The sequence below is a fragment of the Sceloporus occidentalis genome, unplaced genomic scaffold, assembly GCF_023333645.1.
Source record: "Sceloporus occidentalis isolate IW3139 unplaced genomic scaffold, rSceOcc1.0.p SCAF_6, whole genome shotgun sequence".
Taxonomy (NCBI): Eukaryota; Metazoa; Chordata; class Lepidosauria; order Squamata; family Phrynosomatidae; genus Sceloporus; species Sceloporus occidentalis.
Window position 1 is genome coordinate 3,260,060 of NW_028316986.1, and position 16,859 is coordinate 3,276,918.

The following is a 16,859-nucleotide window of genomic DNA, read 5'->3' on the forward strand; positions in this document are numbered from 1 at the left end:
GTGCCAGTCTCTGGGTGCCAGTCTCTGGATGTTCGCGGGCGAAGACAACTAGACAGTGAGTGACCCTCCGAGACGTTGCCGCGATTGGGCTTTGGATGCATTTGGGGACCTTGTTCTAATGCATTCCTTTGCAGGGATTTCACATCAACATTTGTGCAGGAAATGTGTGACTTGAAACGTTGTGTTTTTGGTAAAATGCTCTTTGGCAATGATGGGAGGGGGGCACTGAAGCCTTTAATGTCTTGGTCCACATGCCAGCAAGTCCCCTTTACATTTGATCCCTTATTTACTTTGCATTTGATCCCTGTGTGACCTTCTTTACTGCATTGCTTTTGTGTTGTTGTGTGTTGTGGACGCGGGGGGGGGGGGTGTCTTTCCTGGTTTTGGAAGAGTTGACCCTCCAAACAAGGCCTTCTCTCCAGGATCATTGAGAGAAGGTCTTTGGGGTTACTGGGAGGGACTGGGGAGCACTGGGGTCTGGAGGCTGCTTCTCCCAGATCCGGAGGAGGAAGCAGTGTCTCAGATGCAAGAGTTCAGGCTTCAAGGGACCCAAGAACAGGTGAACCCTCCATTCTCTCTTTCCACACCAGGAATAACAAGGGAATGCTTTTGTATGTTGTGTGTCTTTGTGTATGGGGGGCTTCTCTCCTCTTCTGGCTTTCTAGCAGCTCCTATGAAGAATCCACACAACTGTTTTCTGAAATTGCAGCTGGATGATCAGGTGAGCCCTCTTTTCCGTTTTCCAATAGCAATTAATACCAAAAACAGTGTCTTAGAGAAGAGATCCCTCATAAGAGAAATCTCAATGATGTCTCTTAAAGGCAGTAAGGATGCTAGGAAGGAGGTTGCAAAAAGTGAATATGCTGAAACAGTTGAGGTTTTGCAGAGCAAATGTTCTCATTGGCGTGGTACACACCGCTATAGTTAGTATTATCTAATACAGTTAGGATTAACAAGTGCTTTAAGACTTTAATTACAGAAGGAAAGAAGAAAAGAAGGAAGGAAGGAAGGTAAATGGATGACAGATAATACTTTGGTGTTGCAAAGGACATTTTGATTTCTGCTGTGGTTTGGTTTACCAAGTGTCTTTTGATTTCTGTGCAGTTAATATTATCTACTACAGCTAGGATTAGCAAGGGGCCTATAACTTGATTTATATTTATATTTCTACTGTTGAGGGAAATAGGGGAAAGCCCTTATCTAGCAGAGCTTGGTGACTTGCCCTTAAGTAATAGAGAAAGGTTATAGTATTTGAGGAGGGCTTAGATCTCCTTAAACCTCTGCCAGAAGTGAATTGTGTGAGTTCCTAGTCCAAGTGTGAGTCGCAAAGAAAGCTGCATCTCTTGGCCTCTCCTCAGCTCTTCTTTCCCATCTGGGCTCAAATATTGCTCCTAAGTCTGTCATATTAAGGCTAATGCAGATATCTTTCTGTGAATTTCGCATGCATTCTTATGTCTCTTGTACCCCCAGTATTTATTTTATTTTATTTATTTATTTCATTTATATACCGCCTTTCTCCCCGGAGGGACCCAAGGTGGCTCACAGTTAAAACCTTTAAAATTTCCATAAAATTCAATCAATCACAAAGTCTATATATAAAATCACATAAAATATACACAAGTTAAAAACAGACTAAAAATTCACCTGCCTGCCTATGATAAGGGTGCAGCTGGCGCACAACTTTAAGGTGTGCAAATGCACTCCTGGCAAGTGTTGAGTCATGGGCATCCAAGCTCAGAGAGGAGTCCAGGCATATCTGACGTCTCAAGGAACAGACGCAGATCGCACGTAAGTTTAAGGTGTGCAAATGCACTCCTGGCAACTGCTGAGACCTGGGCATCTAGGCTCAGAGAGGAGTCCAGGCAGATCTGACGTCTCAAGGAATGGACGCAGATCGCACTTAAGTTTAAGATGTGCAAATGCACTCCTGGCAACTGCTGAGTCATGAGCATCCAGGCTCAGAGATGAATCCAGGCAGATCTGACGTCTCAAGGAACGGACGCAGATCACACGTAATTTTAAGATGTGCAAATGCACTCCTGGCAACTGCTGAGTCATGGGCATGCAGGCTCAGATTGGAGTCCAGGCAGTTCTGACGTCTCAAGGAACGGACACAGATCGCACGTAAGTTTAAGATGTGCAAATGCACTCCTGGCAACTGCTGAGTCATGGGCATCCAAGCTCAGAGATGAGTCCAGGCAGATCTGACGTCTCAAGGAATGGACACAGATCGCACATAAGTTTAAGATGTGCAAATGCACTTCTGGCAACTGCTGAGTCATGGACATCCAGGCTCAAAGTGGAGTCCAGGCAGGTCTGACGTCTCAAGGAACGGATGCAGATGGCACATAGGTTTAAGCTGTGCAAATGCACTCCTGGCAACTGCTGAGTCATGGACATCCAGGCTCAAAGTGGAGTCCAGGCAGGTCTGACATCTCAAGGAACAGACACAGATCGCACGTAAGTTTAAGATGTGCGAATGCACTCCTGGCAACGGCTGAGTCATGGGCATCCAGGCTCAGAGATGAGTCCAGGCAGATCTGACGTCTCAAGGAATGGATGCAGATCGCACGTAAGTTTAAGATGTGCATATGCACTCCTGGCAACTGCTGAGTCATGAGCATCCAGGCTCAGAGATGAGTCCAGGCAGATCTGACGTCTCAAGGAATGGACGCAGATCGCACGTAAGTTTAAGATGTGCGAATGCACTCCTAGCAACTGCTGAGTCATGAGCATCCAGGCTCAGAGATGAGTCCAGGCAGATCTGATGTCTCAAGGAACGGACGCAGATCGCACGTAAGTTTAAGATGTGTGAATGCACTCCTGGCAACTGCTGAGTCATGGGCATCCAGGCTCAGAGAGAAGTCCAGGCAGATCTGACGTCTCAAGGAATGGACGCAGATCGCACATAAGTTTAAAACGTGTAAATGCACTCCTGGCAACTGCTGAGTCATGGGCATCCAGGCTCAGAGATGAGTCCAGGCAGATCTGACGTCTCAAGGAATGGACGCAGATCGCACGTAAGTTTAAGATGTGCGAATGCACTCCTGGCAACTGCTGAGTCATGGACATCCAGGCTCAAAGTGGAGTCCAGGCAGGTCTGACGTCTCAAGGAACGAACGCAGATCGCACGTAAGTTTAAGATGTGCAAATGCACTGCTGGCAACTGCTGAGACCTGGGCATGCAGGCTCAGATTGGAGTCCAGGCAGAGCTGATGTCTCAAGGGACATCCAGTAAGATGGCGGAGTGAAAAGTTGCAAACCAAAGAGGACGAGAAGCAGGTAAGGTCGGAGAATGAGGACAGCAGACAAGGACAAGAAGCAGACGGAGATAGAGAGGGAGATCAGCGGACGAGGAAGAGAAGCAGACGAGGATGGAGAATGAGGACCGCGGACGAGGACGAGAAGCAGACGGAGATAGAGAGGGAGATCAATGGACCACGACGAGAAGCAGACGAGGACAGAGAACGAGGACAGCAGACGAGGACGAGAAGCAGACGGAGATAGAGAGGGAGATCAACGGACGAGGACGAGAAGCAGACGAGGACGGAGAACGAGGACAGCGGACGAGGACGAGAAGCAGATGGAGATAGAGAGGGAGATCAACGGACGAGGATGAGAAGCAGACGAGGACGGAGAACGAGGACAGCGGACGAGGACGAGAAGCAGACGCAGATAGAGAGGAAGATCAACGGACGAGGACGAGAAGCAGACGGAGATAGAGAGGGAGATCAACGGACGAGGACAAGAAGCAGACGGAGATAGAGAGGGAGATCAACGGACGAGGATGAGAAGCAGACGAGGACGGAGAACGAGGACAGCGGACGAGGACGAGAAGCAGACGCAGATAGAGAGGGAGATCAACGGACGAGACGAGAAGCAGACGGAGATAGAGAGGGAGATCAACGGACGAGGATGAGAAGCAGACGAGGACGGAGAACGAGGACAGCGGACGAGGACGAGAAGCAGACGCAGATAGAGAGGGAGATCAACGGACGAGGAAGAGAAGCAGACGAGGACGGAGAACGAGGACAGCGGACGAGGACGAGAAGCAGACGCAGATAGAGAGGGAGATCAACGGACGAGGACGAGAAGCAGACGAGGACGGAGAACGAGGACAGCGGACGAGGACGAGAAGCAGACAGAGATAGAGTGGGAGATCAGCGGACGAAGATGAGAAGCAGACATGGCTCCTATGTGACTACTCCTACATTTTTCAGTGTTGGGAAGTCCACAACCTGCGAAGCCATAATACAAGTGGTTAATGTCATGGAATTGGTGCTCATGAAGAAAACTGTTAACCTTGAAGACTATAATAAGGTATGCCATTTTCTGTCATTTGACTTTACAGCATCCTGTTATTTGTTGCACTGTTTCAGTTTGCTGTTTCTTGCTTTGTAGTTGTACTTGCTTTCTAATTCTTACTCTCAGTATCTGTTGCACTGGGTGATAACTGCTTTGCTTTCCTACCTTCTTGTGCTGCATTGTAATTGTAATTGGTTTACAATGAACATTACTATTCATTCATTGGTTTACAATGAACATTTTGCACTTTCCCACTGCCCTTGCAGGTGATGGCTGGTTTTGAAGCTCTGGGATTTCCGCAAGTGATCAGAACAGTGGACTGTTGTCATTGCAGCATAGTTTCACTGGTGTGTCCAGGTGTGTCTTCTTCACTGGGGCCAGCACTAGTTTCTTCCTGCAGAGGAGGACCTCCCTTGTGAAATGTACCTTCCGAAAAGAGCTCCTCGGAGCCCTCAGCTGGCTGCAGATGTCAATGGGGCACCATGCTGGGGTCCTGAGGAGCAGCACCTCCCAACACTATCACAACATCCGTTGCAGACATTACCCGTTTCGCCTCTACTCTGGAATTGCCGGCTAAAGACTCTTTCAGCTCCAACAAATTGGGCATGGTTACTGGTCCAGCCCCGTTCCTGTTGGCTAGCTGGTTTGCCTTCTTAAAGTTCCACTTCATCACTTTGGCCTTAGTTCGACTTTCCGATCCTGTCCTATCATGCCCTTTGGCTCTCAACTTAGCTGCGATTCTTTCATACACATCTATATTGCGGTGATTTTTATTGAGTGGCATCTGAACTGCCTCTTCGCCCAAATTGCTACCACATCCTTGGTCTCCTCCGTCTTCCATGATATCCCCTCCCACTTTTTTCGGGGGATCTGCCATGGAAAAGCGGACGAAGAAAAAACGCCTCCCTTCGGAATTAAATGGTGCCCTGGCTGCAAATCCAGCAATCCGTTTCGCTGTAAGGTATTTAAAAATGACGCTATGCCAGGAGTTTGGGGGTGGGCACAAAGAGCACAAAGGTGGGTGGGCACAGGTAACTATGGGCATCAGCATCCCTTACCCAGCTGGTAACACCCTCTCTTCCTGTAGGAATGACCAAATGGCAGACCAAAATGGTCCCTATGTCCATCCCCCATTAGCCCCTGCATTGCATATACCAGTGATGGCGAACCTATGGCACGCGTGCCAGAGGTGGCACTCAGAGCCCTCTCTGTGGGCACATGTGCCGTCTCCCCAGCACAGAGTTTGCCAGAGTTTGTTACTAGAAAGCCAGAGGGACATGGCACTTTGCAATTAATAAGTGGGTTTTGGGTTGCAGTTTGGGCACTCGGCCTCGAAAAGGTTCACCATCACTGGCATATACTGTCATTAACACTCCCCCCGAAAACCTCTAAAAATGACACCCTCGTCCCCCCCGCGCGCCATCGAGTGTATACACAACCAAAGTTAATGCTCGCCAAAGGACTAAGAAATTCTACCATTGAGAGCCCTTGATCGCTTGTACTATTTTTGCTGCTCGTCAAAAAACTATGTAATCGATCATATTATTAAAAATTTTAAAAACTCAAACGCCCACAAATAGGATCACACTGTCGCCTTACCTCTAGAAATACGTAGAGAAACGTTCATGCCCGCCTTATTCCCAGGATGAATCGATTCGCCTACAGCTGATCCGACGGGAAAATCGAAGTCAAGCCACGCGTTCGGTAGACTTGAAGAAATTGCGTATTTCAAGCCAGAGGAAGGCTGGGAGGGCGACACTCCCTGGCCAGCCCCTCTGCCATTGTCCCTCCTCTCCAGAATGATGCCATTTCAGATCCAACCTCGTTCCCACTTGATGAACACGCTCCGGAATCAAGTCTTTCCAAAAGAACCGCTGGAAAACTAGTGTCAGGAAAACCCGGGTTTTTTGAGTTTGCCTTGCTTTATCCCGACAGGAATCGATTACATTACGACAGGAACCGGTTTCAAATTGGAACAACAGTCATTTAAAGCTATCGGTGATTTGCTTTATTTCATAGTGCGAACGCATCCACAGTGTGTTTGTATGGGGGGTTTCTCTCCTTTTCTGGGGTTCTAGGTCCCTATGAAGAATCCACACAACCGTTTGTTTGAATTCATCCCAGACCCGTTCCCATTGCGGTTGGATGTTCAGGTAAGTTATCTTTTCTGTATCTAAGAGCAAGTCTCTATTTCCGCATCATGAATAATATGAGAATGCATCTCTATGTGTGTTTGTATGGGGGGTTTCTCTCCTTTCCTGGGGTACTAGGTCCATATGAAGAATCCACACAACCGTTTGTCCAACATCATCCCAGACCTGTTCCCATTGCAATTGGATGATCAGGTAAGTTATCTTTTTTGTATTTCAAGAGGCAAGTCTCAACAAATACTGACAACAGTATGTTATTTAACAAAACCAATCTCAAAGATCTTAAAGGCAGTAATGATGCTACTAAGGAGGTTTATGCATCTTCTTAATGACTCTTTTCAGGTTGCAAAAAGCGAATACCTGAAACATTTGAAGCTTTACGGCTCAAATGTTCTTGTTTTAACTCTGTCAGGTTTTCTTTTCCCTGAGAGAACACTCCTTCTGTGTTCTCTCAGGTTTTGCTTTTCCCCTTCTTGCATTGCCAGAAAAAAGCAAAAGGCGCTGGTGGTTGGCACTCCTGGTTCCCAGGACGGGGTTCAAGTCCCTGCGGAGCCCTGCTTTCCTCCCAATGCAGCTCTCCTCTCCTCTTTCTGCCTTTTCCTATTCCACAGACAGTGCTCCCTCCACATTCCCTGGGGTTCGGGACACAGGACCCCTGAGAAAGTGGGAAACCTGCAAAGAAAAGCATGGTGGGTTTTACTTGAAAGAACAGCTCTCTAGGAAGGTGTTCTGGCGGTGGGTGGGTTGGATTTCATCTCCTCTTTCTATCTTTTCCTATTTCATATACTTCCATTCTAATGAATAGACAGGCTTTGTGCACTAAGAACCTAATGACAGCGTAGTGTTTATGTGTGTGTTGTGTGCGTTTCTGACAATTTCAGGGAACAAAAGTAGCCCAGCTGTTAGAAGGAAGTGTTCAGAAAGAAGCAGATGGAGACTTGGTGCCACAATCTGTAAACAGATCTGGGGGAACTGAAAGAGGATGGTTTCACACCAGCCTCAATGGTCACAATTCATGTCACAAGAAAGACACTCACAAGTAAACCAAAATGTGCCAGCTTTCTATTGAAGTTTATTTTTTGTAAATTAGGATGTAGCATTTTGACGGAGGAGCTTCAAGATGCAATATAAATTGCTTGGAATCACTAGTCTGGAGGACCCAGGGACGGATTCACCAAGAAGCAAAACAAGCATGGAGCTTTGAGGAGACGGGAAAGAAATACACATAACTTTTGTTTCTTATTATCCTCAAGGGAAGGGGGCAGGACAGAAATTTCCCATTGCTAAATCTGGAGTGCAATGGATCCTCATCTTCTTGCCTGATGAAGAAATTGGCTAATAAAGGTGTCACTGATGGATTTGTATTTGTATTTGTTAAATGGCCAACACAGCTGCCACTGCATGTTTTCTGTATTGTGAGATAGCTTCCTTAGCTGATATTATCAATTATTATTAAGCTTTATTGATAGAGCGCTGTAATTGACACAGCGTCATACATACAATCAGTTAAAAATAAAATAAAATAAAATAAAGCTGCCTATGGTGTAGGTTCTACTAAAATAATTTAACACAATACATAGTAATAGATGTTAACATTAAATAATAAAATGTAGCAAATGACAAATTAAAAAAATAAACCTACGATAACAATCAAGTATATTTTAACGTAAAAATATATATTTTAATATTGTAAAAAATTAAGTTCCATTTTAATGTACTGCTTTTCTATGTTTTTAATTGTAATGCTCTTTTAATACTGGGTCCTAGTTCTGGGAAAAGAGTTGGATACAAAATAATAATAATAATAATAATAATAATAATAATAAAAATCAATTATTTGCTAAGAGGAAAATTCAGAAAGGCAGCACCATTTTGAAGAAAGCAGTCTGCTTAGAAGTGAGAAATGCTGTAAGTTCCTAGTGACTCAAGAAAATTAAGAAATTTATATACACACTGAAGTTATTCCTATAAAAGTACATAAAAGCAGAAGTGGATAAAGGTATAACATTAAGTCACAGAAACCACTGAGACAGTTGGAAGTCTAGAAATAAGAAAAACAGAAACAACCCCAAATGCAAATAACAAACACTTAAGCAATTGCAATAAAATTTGCCTGCGCATCAAGTAATGTGCGTATTTCTTCGTGATGCAACAGAACGTAACACTCACACATTTGTTTATGGTGCAACAAATGTGACACTTCTTACGTATTTATTTATAATGTAACAAAATGAAATGCGTCTTAAGCCATTTATTTCGAATGTAGCAAAAGGTAATAAATCTTATGTATCTTGATTTGTAAAAAATAAAATTAAAACAAAAAACAAATAAACATTGTAAACGCCTAGGGATTTCCAGTGAAGTTAAAAATGTACATAAAGCCCTCTGACAGAGAAGGCTAAATAACTCACAAAACAATAGATAGATAGATAGATAGATAGATAGATAGATAGATAGATAATGTATAGATCTGTTGGAAAGTCTGTATATAAATAAAAGTTATTATTATTTATTATTATTATTAGATGTAAATAATCTCTATACATACTCTCTATCTGTCTAGTGTGTGTGTGTATATATATATATATATATATATATTCATATCTATCTGTATCTATTATTATTATTATCATATCCCACCTTTTCTTCCAGGGTGGGACCCATAATAGTAACCCAAGGGGGAGGTAATACTAATGATACTACTAATACTACTAATAATGCTAATAATGCTCTGATGCTGCTGCTATCATTGTTGATTGGTCCAAACTAGAGTAAACCTATTTCATAGCATTGAGGCATGGCAGTTAAAGTGGTGCCAAACTGGATTATTTCTGCAGTGCAGATTAGACCTGAGCAGTTGGCCGTGGGTCAAGAGAGATTCTTCCGCCAAATGGACTTTGGTTTCTTCAGATCAGCAAAATGCAACTTCTTCCGTTCTTTTGTGTAAGAATTCCAATCTCTGCACACAAAGGTCTAAGATTTCACAAGGCAGTAAGAAGGTCTTTCTTTTGTGCTTAAGCAGCTGGTTTAGACTCTAAAACAAACAGAAACAATTCTGGTTTCCTTCTCAGAGAGAAAACATTTCTCTGATTTCTCTGAAGATGCCCATAGCCACAGATGCTGGCAAAACATCAGGAAGAAACTCTTCCAGAATATGGCCTCATAACCCGAAAAACACACAACAATCTATAGATGCTGGCCATGAAAGCCTTCGATTTCTCTAATTTGCCTGTAGATAGATTTTTGTTATCACCTCCTTTCATGATGCAAAGTTGGGTTCATTTTTATTTGCTGATTCTTTTGTTATATAAAGATACACAGCAAAATGTGTCGTAATTAAAACGTGCCGACAGCGTGAGCACAGGAAAGAGCATCAATGAAACAGACAATCAAGTCAGATTCCTACAAGTGAAGAAAACAGGTCCATTCCTACATGGAAAGAAAACAACTCTCCCTGATCTGGAATTCCAAAATCCAAAATACTCCAAACCAAAATGGTTCCCATGGATGGCTGACACTTTGCTTTCCGATGGTTCAGTGTAAACAAACTTTGTTTCATGCACACATTTTTAAAAAATATCATGCAGACAATTACCTTCAGGCTATGTGTGTGGTTTTTGGAGTATTTCAGAACTGATGTTTCATATACACCTTACGCAATTTTGTGCATGAAAAAAAGGTTGTGTACACTGAACCTTTGGAAAGCAAAGACGTCAGCCATCCATGGGAACCATTCTGGATTTTAATTCCAGACAAGGGAGACTTGCTTTCTTCCCATGTAGGACTGCACCTTGTTTTCTTTCCTTGTGGGAATCTGATTTTATTGTCTGCTTCATTAATAGTCTTTCCTGTACTCACCCTATAATTGTGAAATATTTTGCTGTGTGTCTTTATATAAAACATGAATCAATTCCACCTTACAGACTACTAAATCGTACAGCATAGGGAACAATTTGGAGAATGAAAGAAACTACACAGAGAAGGATGTAACACTGCAGCACTTTCAAATAACACACAGTTTTGTACACTTTTGTTATTGTGTGCCTTTGCAAAATTTGTTCAAGGTCCCTCCATGGGTTTCTATAGTCTAGCCGGGATTTGAACCCTGGTCTCCTAGTATCCTATTATAATGGTCAAATCCTACACCACACTTGCTCTTTGTAGACTTTTATTATCTTGCTGCAATTACTATGTTTCAGCATCTTTTGCAATTCAGGAAAATAAATGCATTTAAAGAATCAGTTTCCATGTCCAAGCTGGGATTCGAACCCTGGCCTCTCAGTGTCCAGCACTCAAACCACTCCACTCCACTGGCCCTTCAATAGCAAATTGCTGCAATCATGATCTTCCAGCATCTTTTGCTATTAAGGGGGGGGAATGCATTTAAAGAATCTCAGACTCTGACCCCAAGGAGCAAACTATTAGCCTAGATCTCAAATCTGGAAACTTCTTCTCCCTAAGCCAACAATGCAGCTGTTACTCATTAACCCATCATCCCCTGGAGACAAGCCCTTCCATCCAATGCAAAGTGATTGCATTCCTTGCCTTTGCCCACTTCAGCAACTGCATCCAGAGTCCAAAACTGATAGTTGCTATTATTTTTATGAGCATCTAGCAAAGTTTGGGGCTTAAAAACCCTCTTTTCTTTCTTGGAGATCATCTCAGGAAAACAGCTGGAACTTCCCATTCTGGAATAAAAAGAAGCAAAATGGTAAGAAATATATATATTTTCTACACCTATCTGAGCTTGTCTGAATTTGAAAACGTCCAGGATCTTCAGTTTTACTCAGTCCTACCTCCATCACAAGCACTTCTCTGAGCGCATTTCTAAAGAGCGGAGTATAAATACTGTACAATAAATAATGATAATGATAATAACAACTTGCCGGTGAGATTCGACAGTTGAATACAGTATCCAAATTTTAAAAGGCATTAAACACCAGTCTTTTCCAGCAGGCTTTTCCGGACGAGTTTTGAATTGTGAATTTTAAATGTGGATCGTTCTAATGTGTCTATATCTTACTTGTCCTTTTAAACTGATGTGTGTTTTAACGGATGTGTTTTGTCTGTTAATTGGTGTTGTTCCTCCCCTTGATCCCTAAGGAGAGGCGGGTAAGAAATGATAATAATAATCATAATTGAACAATCATGAGAGAGTTGTTTTATATAATTATAATTGTCACTTTGTAATGTGTTTTTAGACTGTAAGTCACTTCGGGTCCCAATTCTGGGAGAAAAGCAGGACACAAATAATATAATAATAATAATTAATAATATTGGAGGGGTGTTTTTGTTATGTTTTAATTTTTTGTATGTTTTTGATGTTAATTTTATATTGTTTTGATTAGATGGTTTTAACTTGTTTTTAAATTTTTACTGTAGAGTTTTTTTAAAAAAATGTTTTTATCTTCTGAGCCGCTTTGGGTCCCTTTCGGGGAGAAAGGCGGCATAAAATTAAAACGCAATAAATAAACATATTATTATTATTATTATTATTATTATTATCATTATTATTATTATTATACCCATTTTCCTCCGTGGATCAAGGCAGGGAACAACAGCAATTAACAGACAAACAACATCAGTTAAAACACAGCAATTATATCATCTTCATCATCATCATCATCATAGGATCTCTTCTATCACAGCACCAATCTGTGGAACTCTCCGACCTCCTCTCTGGTCTCTTTTTCCCGGCAGACTCAGGCTGCATCCACACTGCAGAAATAATCCAGTTCGACACTGTTTTAACAGCCATGGCTCAGTGCTATGAAATTCTGGGAATCGTAGTTTATTGTGCCACCAGAACTCTCTGACAGAGAAGGCTAAATGTCTCACGAAACTACAGTTCCTAGAATTCCATAGCATTGGGCCATGGCAGTTAAAGCAGTATCAGACTGGATTATCTCTGCAGTGCAGACACAGTCAAAGACATTTTGACTTAAGTTCTTAGTTGTTCTTGTTTCTGACTTATATTAACCCTAAGGTGACCCTATCATGGGGTTTTCTTGGCAAGTTTCTTCAGAAGAGTTTTGCCATCGCTGTCCTCTGAGGCTGAGAGAGTGTGACTTGCCCAAGGCCATCCAGTGGGTTTCCATGGCTGAATGGGGATTTGAATTCTGGCCTCCATAGTCATGGTCCAAAACTAAAAACCTGTATATGATAGTCATGAATAAACTGTACTATCCTTCTGAACAGCTTCTGAAGCCCTTGTATGGCCGTTCCCAATGTTGCGGTGAGCAAGATTGTTGTGGTGGCAAAATGTCTGGGTATGTCTCTATGGACAGATGCAAAATGATGATGCCAGTAATAAGACCTGCCAAGGTCCTCTAGGCAGTGATGTATTCATGTCTTTTAGTCTCAAGTCAAGTCTCAAGTCCTTGCAAGAGACTTTCAAGTCAAGTCTCAAGTCTGGTGGCCAACTTTTAACATGGCTTCCGCATTTCTTGGAGAGTAACAGCAAATGCATTAGGCAATGGGCTTGAGGTTAGGGTTGAGGTCTGCTTGGCAGCCCGTCCCCACTGTGCATCAGAGGAGGCTTTTAAAACCATCCGCCTCAAGCCCATTGCCTAACGCATTGGCTGTTCCCTTCCAAGAAATGTGCCCTGCGCTTTGCAAGCAGGTCTTGCTTGCTGTGCCAAGTGAATGGCATCAGCAAGTTACTCACTAAAAGTATAAAAGGCTCAAGCCAAGTCAGTGTGTCATGTTTGCCAAGTCTAGCCCAAGTCAAGTTGTTGAAGTGACTTGAGTCTAACTTAGGTCCGGATCAATTGACCTGAGTGTAGATCACTAGGGCTCTTAGTGTAGCTGTAGTCATTTAATCTCTAGTTATGTAGACATAGCCAGATGTTTCTGCAATCCTGCCTGCTTGCCATGGAGCACAGAATGGCCATGTGTGGGGTGTAAAAGGCTGTTCATTTAGTCAGAGGGTGGTATTTGGCTCTGCCTAGTGTAGGTCCATGTGAAGACTTTCCATGCTTCGTTGAGCCTTATAGAACTGCAGCCCTGCAATATCTCATACATGTGCACAGAGGAATCCCTAGCCAGAGGATGCTCCAGGACCCCAATCCGTATTCATCTGGCCATAAAGATCTACCCGTTTCCAGGATGTTGGGATCAGCCAGGCATTAGCCATCTCCCTGAATGACTTTCCTTTCTTGTGTCTTCACAACCAAGGTCCACGGCCAAAGCGGAGTCCGATTCCAGAACTGGGCCAAGACCTACGGCTGTTCTCCAGAGTTATATTTCCAGCCAACAACGGTCGACGAGATCAAGGAGGTTGGTTTGCTATCAGTGTGACTTTTCCAGTTTTACACATCTGTGCAAAGGCAGGCAGATTGGATGTGGGCTCCACCAACTCCAATCAATGCAGAAATGTCTAGAAGCCCATTTCTGGTTACCAGGAGCCCTGGTGGCGCAGTGGTTAAATGCCAGTCTTGCAGCCACAAGGTTGTGAGTTCAATCCCAGGGCTCCAAGGTTGACTCAGCCTTCCATCCTTTTGTAAGTCAGTAAAATGAGCACCCAGGTTGTTAGGGGCATTTGGTTTACAGATTGCAAACTGCTTAGAGAGTGCTGAATTCACTATTACGCAACATAATAGTTGCTATTATAGTTGCTATTCTTAAATTGCTTTTGCTGCTGGTTTGCTAAAAAGAAACTTTTTTATTTTTTAAAAAACACTGCTTTCACAAAAGTTTTAGAGGGAACTTGCACTTCCCAGAGGTTTCCAGGAGTACATATATGCACACTCTGCAACCTTTCACAGATAAAAAGCAGGACTTGTATGGCCAAGCAACATCCCAGTATGGCTAAGTTATTAATGAGGAAGGATGCACAAACTAGGAGAAGCTGCAACAGTTTGCATTTTGCCTGCGCTGAATGGGCAAGTTTCAGTCCCTTCCCTCCCCTCCACTGAGTTAAAAGAGTGCAAACTACTTTTGCACTTCAAACCCACTTTGCAGCATTTGCAATAAGCTGAGGACAAGGGGGGAAAGAGGGAGAAGGAGAGAGAAACTGGGACATTTTAAAAAGCACCTGGAAAAGTGGGACAGCAGAGGATTAATTGGAACTGACCATAACAAATCAGAAGACTTGCAGGGCACGCAAAACACTCCTGAAATGGGTTGATTTGTGATGTCTGGAGGCTTCGGGGGTTGCAAAAACACTCTTGGAAGTCGTATGTTGACCCAGGGCCACCCTTTGCTTGCCTTGCACCCTTCTGAAATTTGTTTCTCTACAAATATGTGTGATTGCAGATCTTGGATCTGGCCAGGCAGAGGAACAAGAAGGTGAAAGTGCTTGGAGGTGGACACTCTCCTTCTGATATTGCTTGCACCGAAGACTTCATGATCCAGATGGAAAGGATGAACAAGGTCCTCAAGGTACCGATGGGGGGGAACGTTGAATGTGAGAACCACCTTGTTGCTGGGTGCTAGGACTCTCTAGCAGACATTTTCTTAAATTACAGTACTCCTCAAAGTACAAATCCCAATTTGTACAAAGTACACATTTCATAGATGAAGATCGTAATTGTTAAAGTGTTATTACTGTGCAATATACAGGGTGACCATATGTCATAACTGCAAAGGAGGACAAGACACTGCAAAATGCAGGGCAGTTAAACAAAATGTAGGACATTACAAAATAAAAGCTAAAAACACTAATATAAATGTAAATGCATGCTTCTTAGCTCAAAATGGATGGCATTTGTAAACTACTCCTGGACAGAAGGTTGAAATGTAGGGCATGTCCTGGAAAAGGAGGGCATCTGGTCACCCTGGTAGTAAAGCCACCCTCAAAGTTCAGATTTATCATGGAGATCAGAGTGCCATTTATTTATTTATTTATTATTCTAAGCTTTCTAAATTTTAGCAATGTACAGTATGTTGCATGCCCTGATTCAGCAATATAAAGAATTGCAGACTTCACGGGTTTACCTGGATAAGAAAGGTTATTTAATGTGGAGATTATCAAACGAGGGACGGGAGTGAAGCCTGTCCTTATCCTGTCATGACAGTAATTGCGCAAAAGACATTCACACTTGATGCGCTGATTCTGTTATAAACCTCTCAGTGAAATGGATTTGCACTAATGGGCTTTTCCGTTAATGCAAAATAAAGGGCAAGGACAGGACAACCCCACCTCACTGATAGGAATACAACAGGATCAGCTCAACATCATGTGACAGTTTCTCATGCGATTGCTGTCATTTGCGCATCCTGGACAGGACAATGTCCGGATCAGTGCCACGTTGTCCAAAAGTCCTTCCCACGATCGTACAGGAAGTATAGCACAAGCGTGGGAAAAGGATGGCACAAGAATGTCCCATTGTCCCTCTGATAATCTCCAGAGTCTATGGCTTTGAGCCTAGGAATCTGTGGCCAGTTTATCCCATGGCAAAATTCTTTCCAGGGTCCTATAACCACCCATCTCATCTCTTCTCTTCCAGGTGGACAAAGAGAAGAAGCAGGTGACAGTGGAGGCAGGGATCCTGTTGTCTGATCTGAATGTGGAGCTGAGCAAGCATGGCTTGGCTTTACCTATGTACGTGAGGCACATGCACACAAATAGATCTGAACATGCCTTTTTGGATGCTGTTGGTGCTACTCAGTCATAGCTGGTGGTTCCTGTGTCAATTAAGTGGTGAATCTACTCTGGGCTTTAGTTCAAACTTTAAAGGAGCTGTTGAAGGTGATGAACCCAACCCTCAAAACAGGTGTGGCATCTTAGAGAGCTCCTTCCAATTTTTTATTAAAACTGGGAGCATATTCACCACTCCTTTGACATGGGAGCAAGTTGCTACTGTCGTACATTTGTTGTTGCTGTGTGCCATGAAGTCATTTCCGACTTATGGCAACCCTATCATGGGATTTTCTTGCCAAGATTTGTTCAGAGGGGGTTTGCTTTTGACTTCCTCTGAGGCTGAGAGTGTGACTTGCCCAAGGTCAGCAGTGGGTTTTACATGGCTGAGCTGGGAATCAAAACCTGGTCTCCAGAGTCCTGTTCCAGCACTCAACCCAACAGCAATAGCATTTACACTTCTATGCTTTTTCATAGTGAACTCAGCACTCCCTAAGCACTTTACAAAGTGTAAGCCAATTGCCCCCAGCAAGCTGGGTACTCATTTTACTGACCTACAAAAGGATGGAAGGCAGAGTTAACCTTGGAACCCCTCAGGATCAAACGCTATAGTAATAGCAATATAGCAATAGCAAGTACGTTTCCATACCACTTATCAGCGCACTTAAGCACTCCCTAAGCAGGTTACAATCTGTAAGCTCATTGCCCCCAACAAGCTGGGGGCTCATTTTAGCAATCTACATTTAGCAAGGCTGAGAGGACCTTGGAACCCTGCTTGGGATCAAACTCACAACCTTGTGGATGGAATGGCTGCAGTACTGGAA

General features: G+C 43.3%; 1 protein-coding gene across 1 annotated transcript in view; it reads left to right on the top strand.

Annotated features, from left to right (window-relative positions):
• Positions 1-4,173: 4,173 nt before the first annotated feature.
• LOC149310332 (L-gulonolactone oxidase-like) overlaps positions 4,174-16,859 on the top strand; it is a 75,150-nt gene continuing 62,464 nt past the window's right edge. Inside the window, exons 1-6 of the mRNA XM_089528371.1 lie at positions 4,174-4,320; positions 6,384-6,458; positions 6,576-6,650; positions 13,632-13,733; positions 14,712-14,837; positions 15,905-15,999. Of these exons, the coding sequence (XP_089384497.1) occupies positions 4,174-4,320; positions 6,384-6,458; positions 6,576-6,650; positions 13,632-13,733; positions 14,712-14,837; positions 15,905-15,999 (620 nt within the window). The remainder of the gene's footprint in view (positions 4,321-6,383; positions 6,459-6,575; positions 6,651-13,631; positions 13,734-14,711; positions 14,838-15,904; positions 16,000-16,859) is intronic.